Source organism: Sinocyclocheilus grahami, unplaced genomic scaffold (assembly GCF_001515645.1).
Source record: "Sinocyclocheilus grahami isolate Dianchi unplaced genomic scaffold, SAMN03320097.WGS_v1.1 scaffold1669.1, whole genome shotgun sequence".
Classification (NCBI taxonomy): Eukaryota; Metazoa; Chordata; class Actinopteri; order Cypriniformes; family Cyprinidae; genus Sinocyclocheilus; species Sinocyclocheilus grahami.
Genome location: NW_015506848.1, coordinates 158,177 through 167,481, shown reverse-complemented (window position 1 = coordinate 167,481; position 9,305 = coordinate 158,177). Strand labels below are relative to the sequence as shown.

Here is a 9,305-nt window from a genome sequence, read left to right as displayed (position 1 = left end):
CTCACAGCGCATCAGCACACCCTGACCGCGTGGACACACAGTGCACGGCTCACACTGGCCTGTCAGTTCGCTCATGAAGTAGCCATAGTTGCACACACACACAGCGTCGTTCGAATCGGTGCAGGGGGTCTGCATGCGCATAAGACCCGTGCATTCTCTGCAAGTCTGACACCTCTCTGTGTGACTGAACATCTCAGAGAATGTCTCACCTGGAGGAAAAGATACAGAGAAAAATCATCAGAACGACAAGATAATTCAAATCTGCCCGATAGCGAGACAACAGGAAGTGATGGAGAGAACAGGATCAACAAATGACAGACTGATTCAAACTTGCATTAGCCAAATAATCATCAAAAAGAATGAGTGTTAACTGCCATGTCATGGTTCAGATTCATTGTGATGAACATGATATGACTTTTTATATGTCCTCTTTCCTTTTTGTCTTCTGTCTTCTGCCATCATTCCAAGAAATTAAACTTTGTTTTTGAAAGTTTCTAGACTTGCAGGACAGCATTTATAATGGCTAAATTCAGCCCTGATGTAATGTTTTACCTTTTGGTGTTTACCTTTATTACACAATAAGAGCTTTTCTTAAGAGGAGGTTTTCCTATATGTGAGTTTGAGATGCCATTTGAAAATAAAACATTGGGATGAAAAATTATTTGGAAAGCTTTAAATTATTCAGAGGGTTTGTGTGTGGTGAGGCTTCCAGGGAATTCAGTTTTACTGTAGGACAAAAAAAACATGTGTGAAAGTTCTAAGGGTTTGTAATGTAATTTTGGATTTAAATATTGTTCCCTAGATCTTGTGTCACTCTGATAACAGGAAAGGTAAAAGCAAGATTGAGAGGACGATAAGAATGTGAGGTTTGGTTTGTTTGTTTTTTTTTACAGGAAAGAGGAAGTGGTTTATGCTTGATAATCTTCTATAAACCAAGTTGTTTTACGCCCCGTTCAGACTACACAATATTTTTGTCGGTTACGACAATCACTGTCAGATTATGCAATTTTGATTCATAAAATCTTGTTGTGTCGTGAACAAGAAACATGTCTGACTATACAATGCTACCCGACCATTCATCGCATGCCATCATTAACAGCGTGCCTGCTGTCATCAATGGCGCGAGACAAGACAGAAGGTGCTATGAGTAATGAGCGTAAACAAACAATTGCTAGCAAACAGCGTGTTTTGCCCTGTCTTGTCATCAGAAAAAAGAAAGAAAACCTGACAATGGACACAAATCTGGATGCATGAAGAGGATGCTATGGACTGTAAAAGAGAACTGAGGTAAAATAGTTTTTATTTTACCTTTTTTCACTGTGGTAGCCCCTTACCTTTTTTCACTCGCGGTAGTCCCTCGTCATAAATACAGGAGTATTGTTGCCATAGATCCACAAACATTTTCCTCCATTGTAAAATCACACCTAGCAGGACCGATACCATTGTCTCCCTTTCATTTCGGCATGTTTGAAAGCTTGAACAAAGGCGCATCTGTGCTCCTATTGGCCAGTGTTATAACTGTAATGGAACTTGTGATGTACGACGGGGGAAAAAATTAAACATGCTAGTTTTTCTGTGTTGACGTCGTAAAGCATCGCAGAGGCGTCGTGCACTATGACACACTACACGAGATGAAACGATTGAATCGTGCGTCCCAACGCCCATTGTCGTATACGAATCCCCACGACACCCTACGTCAAGCAGATCGTGGCAAAATCGGGCTAAAATCATGTAGTCTGAACGGGGCTTTAAATGCCTGATCAAGGCCATGGCAGCTCTTGCTTGGGCATATGGGGGTCTCTGGCTGTCTCCCAACACCGCTGACAAGTAACTTCCTCTTTAAAGGCCAATTCACACCATACCTGGTTTTGTCTTACCAGTGTGTTACACCTGTTGGTGTCTTTTGCCATTGGTCTGCTCTTGTTTTCACTGATAAAACGTGTTGAATCAGTGTTTGTTGGATCTTGGAATGTCTGAGAAATTATGTACTGTACTCTGTTGGCTGTCAGCGTTGGTCTGCGTCTTTTGTGTGAATTGACCTTAACAGTCCTCATACGAAAGAAAAACGACGCATGAGATACCTTTGTTTCTGCTAGACAGTAATACAATTACATTTAGAGACTTTTGTCTCTAAGTTTAGATTTGCAACTATAGTGTGTAATCAAAAGTCAGATTTTGGCATGAACATTTCTCATTTAATTTTCCAAGACCTATGATCTCCTAAAGAATTCTAGGAGAAACATCTGAGACAAAGCTGATAATTACATGAAACATAACTGAGAGGCCTCTCTGAGCAAAAACATGTTCCTCTAGGCTAGCGTGTGGAAACAGAAGGTCAAGTATTCATTCTCCATGTTGCACAAAGCAATGAAATTTTAAACCTGTTCAGACCAATTTATGTCCTGCAGATAATATATCATTACCATAAAAGGATATGACAGATACATCTAAACTATTAGATTGGACTATCAGCTCCTTTTTTATATTACAGCCAAGATCTCACAACAGAAAGCAAAGGAATGTGAACAGGACGTCACAAGTTGAAAAGGCATAATATTGCCTTATAATATTTGTTTCAGCACAGCAAGAATGAAACTATTTTATTTCTACATAAACACTTAAAGGTGGATTCTACAAGTTAACATCAAATAAACCAGTCATATTTGTCTGAGGGTGATAATATCTGATAAAGAAAATGATTCTCCACATCCTGTTTAGAAATGACTTTAGACCGGTCCAACAAGTGTTAAATATTATCAAGCTGAGGTATTCACACAAGCACAAGGGTTTCTAATCTCTCCTGCATGTATCTCTCATGTGTGTCCCTGTTCCTTTATTCTCATGGTGATAAATAAACAAACAAACCAAGAGAGATAGGCAGAAAAACATACAGAGAGATCTCTGCTGGAAATGTTCTTGTATTCCTGGAACACAGGACAGCTTTTCATCAAACACCACAAACATGAAACAAAAACAGTCCCACAGCTGTTTTCCACACTGATCCAGAGGAATATTTTATCGCTCAGAGGTTCCTCGTCCATAGCTCAGGACACTTTAAAAAAATCTGTCATTTACTCATGACCTCATGATGTTTAAAATTGAACTGTAGAACTTGAACAAATCAGTCTTTTGAGTCAGTTCTTTTCAGTGAAATCAGACTGATGCTATTCTCAGGTTCAACTCTTGATTGAAATTAAGGCTTTTATAGTCTTAACTTTGTCTGAGATATTTGTCCTAGTCTATTACAAATAAGACATGTTTTTAAATGCAGTAAGAGTTATAATATTATAGCCCAGCATAGCCAAGATCATTTGTTTATGGAAAAATTTGATGAGTTCATACTGAAATCTCTGAGGTATAATTGCAGACTTATGAGCAAAGTGTGGCATAGATGAAAATGTGAAATCACTGGGATCCCATTCTCAAGAGAGACATGTGCAACCTGAAACTATGAAAAAATATGAATCATCATATTCATATTTTCATATTCATATCATATTTAGGATTTCCTTCTTAAACAATTAGCATTTCACCAATATATGTAGGATCTGAATAAGGCAGAAGAACAATCTTCATCACTGCAGACTTTATGCTTCTTTTACCACCAAGGCTGCGTTTCTCAAAAGCATCATGAAATAAGTCGATCGTAGAGACCATTGGTGGCAATGGATCTATGATCTTCTTAGGTTTACGATGCTTTTGGGAAATGCAGCCCAGGTCTGTTTGAAGCTGGATGGATTTGACACTGGGCAGACAGATGTGTTCACGCCTAAGGTTGGCCTGAGGGTGAGGTGTATACCTATCTGCCATACTTTGGACAGAAGCACACCTTGAAACACTTGCCGTTCTTGTCATGTTTGCTCTTGTTATGCAGGTGATGTTAAGGTAAATTACTTGGTTAACTTGATCAAGGCATCTGAGACATGCAAAAACAACTGCCCAAACATGTTGTGCTGACAAACGTGAGATTGCTGATGCAGCGATAATGCTGTTTTTAAATTATGTTTAATTCAAATATAAACCACTTATATTAATTCCCAGATTAAAGGAGGACAAATTAATCTTCATTAGTTAGCTTTGATGTTGTGGGTACAAAATGCTCCTAAGCGCCTTACACATAATGTACCAATTCTCCATATCACTGTGTATGCCATACTTTGGACAGAAGCACACCTTGAAACACTTGCCGTTCTTGTCATGTTTGCTCTTGTTATGCAGGTGATGTTAAGGTAAATTACTTGGTCAACTTGATCAAGGCATCTGAGACATGCAAAAACAACTGCCCAAACATGTTGTGCTGACAAACGTGACATTGCTGATGCAGCGATAATGCTGTTTTTAAATTATGCTTAATTCAAATATAAACCACTTATATTAATTCCCAGATTAAAGGAGGACAAATTAATCTTCATTAGTTAGCTTTGATGTTGTGGGTACAAAATGCTCCTAAGCGCCTTACACATAATGTACCAATTCTCCATATCACTGTGTACCCCCCTCATTTACACACACACAGACACACTCAGTAAATGATGTTCTTTCTAAGAGCAAAGAGCAGACTGGTCTCCAGTGCTCTACGAGAGAAGAGGGGGATGATGGGTAAACATATGGGTCATGTGATGCGGGCCATGGTGAACTGTGAAAGTGTCAATTCAGCCGAACAACCCTTTCAGCCCATCTGTTTGTTCTCTCGTTTTCTCCTTCATTATTTATTAATGGATGGATATGACCTCGTTCTGCAGCGGAGAATTTAAACATCAGTCCATTTGTTGCCCAACTATATATATAAATAATATAGCTAAATAATATCTCTATATTTTTCTCAATATCTATCTGTCTATCTATCTATCTACACTTTTTAATGTTATATTTTGTAATATTGGCATTGTTTTATTTTTGTACGACAAATGTTTTTTTCTCATCCAATATTTTGAGAAGACACTGCCTCCCTTGCCTACTCGGAGGAAACACCCCTATGTATGTGTATATATAGATAGATAGATTTTTTTTAATCAAATGTACATACAGTCACATTTTCTTGGTTAAATAAACTTTACTTACACTATCAGAAAAAGAAATATATACAGTGGGTACGGAAAGTATTCAGACCCCCTTAAATTTTTCACTCTTTGTTATATTGCAGCCATTTGCTAAAATCATTTAAGTTAATTTTTTTTCCTCATTAATGTACACACAGCACCCCATATTGACAGAAAAACACAGAATTGTTGACATTTTTGCAGATTTATTAAAAAAGAAAAACTGAAATATCACATGGTCCTAAGTATTCAGACCCTTTGCTCAGTATTGTTAAAAATTAAATTACGTCCGAATACTTTCCGTACCCTCTGTATATATATTATATTTTTACATTATCAATGTAATCAATATTCTATTTATTAAAGTCAAGTATGAATCTCATCAAGTTAGTGTTTTTAAGTACTTTACATTTATTTAAAAAAATAATAACTCAAGGAAGTAACAATATAAACAATATATTTTATTATCGCTTGAACCAATCACAGCCGAACATAACCAGTCATATCCAATCATATCTCGATGGAATTTTTTCAGCATGACAATGAAGATATTCATTCTCCCAAGGTGAAAGTCCTTCAGTGGACATGTATTTCACTCAATCTTAACACTCTTGAGCTGCTGTGAGAGATTCTGTAGAGACGAGCTGAGCAACACTCCCCATTAAAGACCAGGGCATTTAAGGAGGTCGTCCTCCAGGAGTTAAACAGCACAGATGTGAAAATCTGTCATGAACTTGGTGCCAAGAAGTGTCAGAGCAGTGTACTTAGAGTTATAGAGTACTTAAGTTCTAGAATATTACACTTGGTTGAATTAAATCTAGGTTTTACTCAATTCTGCAATCCTTCATTTAAACAAAAATTGGCTAAGTTTCTTATTTTACTTAAGGAGGTCGTCCTCCAGGAGTTAAACAGCACAGATGTGAAAATCTGTCATGAACTTGGTGCCAAGAAGTGTCAGAGCAGTGTACTTAGAGTTATAGAGTACTTAAGTTCTAGAATATTACACTTGGTTGAATTAAATCTAGGTTTTACTCAATTCTGCAATCCTTCATTTAAACAAAAATTGGCTAAGTTTCTTATTTTACAGATATTAATGGCATCTATTTCTCTGTTTTTATTAAGAATATGTTTAATACGTTCTAATTTTGCCATCTTTCTATGAATTATATTAGTGATTATTAAGAAAATACATATTTTATATTTAATCAGGGGGTGTACTCATTTATGCTGTGCACTGTATATATATATATATATATATACACACACACACACACACACACACACACACACACAGATGCACGTTGTTTGTCTGATCTCCATCTTACTTTCATTACTTCTATAGTTTGACTTTAGTGTTTACTTTCTTGTTTGAGTTTACTTTAAACATTTCATCTTTATAGTGAGTAAAGACTTTTGTGGCATTTGTATGGAGCGCGTGCATTCAACTGTGAACAGACGAATAGAGCACCAGCCGGGTGTTTGTATGGATACACCTGAACGCAGCCATCCCTGCACTGATTATAAACACATATCACAACACTAACAAAAAAACAACAAAGCGCCTACCCACCCACACACGCATGCTCTGCTGATGACTGTTTACACGCATAATAAATAACTTCATCACACACAACCGTTTCTGTCAAGAGGGCAAACGGAAAGAGATTCGGACTGCCTCATGCGGTGTGTCTTCCTGTCACGTCATCAGCCCAAGTCCCTGTGATTTTATCCTTTTACAATTACAGACAAATCAGCCAGGTGCATGAGATCTTTTTACGCTTTTCTTTCAGAGCTGGTTTTCTGCTTGGCTGTCATTTGCTGGAGGAGAACTGTAACTAGGGATGTTTGCCAATATTTTGCTGGCACATTTAGAAAGATTTTCTAAAGTAACTTAATACTGAATGGGCCGAGGAAACTCGTCCATTGCATAATGCACTGTATTCTGATCTATAATCACAACCATATCAGTTTATCAGAACAAACTACAAGGTATTTCTCTCTCTCTTGTTCTGTTTTCACAATTCAGTTGTTCCTTATTAGTATGACTGTTTCTGTTATAATACGGTTAAAGTAATAAATCAAAGCTGCATGGAACGGTAGAGCGGCTACATAGTCCAATAAACACAGTGAAGGCTCCTATCCTGAGTGCTGCCTAAATGTTCAGTAGCATTAAGCTCTCTCTGTATTTCTTTCTTTCTCTCAGATGAATAAGGGCTGTATTAGTCTCAGTCTGGTTTGGTTAGTGCATCTGATGTTGCCTGTGCTTAAGCATCATTATCTAATGCTGTTAATTCCCAAATCCCATCAGTCATTAGTCAGCTCTGTCTAAAATGATATACTGACTGATTCCAGTTCAGCACGGCTCCCACAGTAACTATTACCAACAGAATATATAATAGACTGACTTTCATTCACAGTTCGCCTCAAAACAACAAAGAGCCTTTAAATTATGTATTGTATAAAATATGGGTAAATTTCAAGAAAACCTGTCCAGGTCACTTTCCCCCAAATCCAAAAAAGAAAAATGGTTTAGATTTTGAATTTTGTTGAGGCAATTTTCAATTTCAATAAAGGTATGAGACAAAAGTCTTTTGAATATTTATTTTCTTGCAAGAAAAGTTCAACAGTCATACAGTCATCTGAGTTGACTGCAGAGTGCGACAAAGAGGAAACACACAAACTCAACATTTATACCTTCATCAAATGCGGATGCTTTGATCTCATCCAATCAAAATGCATATTGAACATATATGTCCGTTTAAGGTGTCCAACTATGTGCTCCAGATGTGTTTCTAAGAATTTAATGCAAATCCATTTCTAAGTAGGTAGGAGGTTAATTAAGAAACTAAAATAACATTTCTGTCTCACACTTGTCTTGGACACACACACACACACACATCAAATAGATTTCCTGTTATCTCTCAGCTCATCGAAAACTCAAGCATACTGAAGCAAACCGAGACAGTCTAAAGAACACTCTTTAGTACAGTGAAGCAAATAATATGGATAATAAATAATACCTCCACAAAAGAAAACCTATTTCATATTTTTTTCATATTTCAATTTAAACAACATTTAATAAATATGTTTGTATTTATCAGTCGTAATTCTTGTTAGATTAGACAAAACTTTTTTATTACATTAAGCTTTTTTTTTGTAAAATATGCATTTAATTATTTTGATTATGTGTTGAAATATATTCAGACATGTTCTTTACCGGGTTTGAGAGATTCACTTACATGAATCAAACCAATGACTTTGTGGTTGTTAGAATCACGCTCTACCAGAGGAACTACAAGATCATTTTCGAGCTCTCAGGCTTTATTAATGAATCAGAGTAATCAATGGAAAGTAATAATATCTGTTAACTAGCATGTGTGTGTGAGTCAAAGACATTGGCCTGATATGTGTAGAAATGGTGACTGAGACAGTAGCTTCGATGGTGAGAGGTTTGTGTCACTTTTTGAACACACACACACACATTTCCATGAGTTTGTGTGCGTGAGGGAAGGGGGAACAGAGAAAAATGGACAGCTAAATATTTCAGTAGTTGCTGATGTATGCTTGTGTCTAGACTGGGGATGAGGGGGCGAGGATGCATGAAAGAGGCATGCGTGCGTGTGTGTGTGTGTGTGTGTGTGTGTGTGTGTGTGTGTGTGTGTGTGTGTGTGTCTGTGTGTGTGTGTGTGTGTGTGTGTGTCTTTGCCAACACTGGGTAAAAAGCGACGGGAAATAAGTGCGAAGTTCACAGAATGTGTTTTTGTAAACAGGAAGCTTGTTTTGTTACACTAAAAATGAATGCAGATGCTTTTCTAATATAACATTCACCATCTTTATTTATATCCCACACAGCTTGAAAAAACAAAAAGCACCCAGTTGGGTTATTGATGTAAAGTGTCCTGTCCTGAAACATAAGACCTCCTCTATTTCAGGCCTGCCGTCCTAAGTGCTTCTCTCTGTGAGTGTTTCTCTTACTTAGAGCATAAAGTAGGATAGAGCCCCTTTAGCAAACACTCGCAACAAAAGAATGAGACCTGCTGTAAAACGGGTGAACAAAATGTGTCTTGTCATTTCCAAATGTGCCAGTGCAGTTTTTAAATGTGTCAGTGAATGGGAAGAATATACTATATTTTTAACTTTCTATTCTTCAAAGAATTCTGAAAAAAATGTCATTTTTTCCACAAAAATATTAAGCAGCACAACTATTTTCAACATTGATAATAATAATAATAATTATATATATATATATATATATATATATATATA

General features: G+C 36.8%; 1 protein-coding gene across 1 annotated transcript in view; it reads right to left on the bottom strand.

Moving 5' to 3' along the window:
• Positions 1-5: 5 nt before the first annotated feature.
• The window catches only part of LOC107571920 (tumor necrosis factor receptor superfamily member 16-like), a gene marked incomplete at its 3' end in the record, with an annotated part of 16,095 nt that continues 6,795 nt past the window's right edge, over positions 6-9,305 (bottom strand). Inside the window, exon 4 of the mRNA XM_016258305.1 lies at positions 6-209. Within this exon, the coding sequence (XP_016113791.1) occupies positions 6-209 (204 nt within the window). The remainder of the gene's footprint in view (positions 210-9,305) is intronic.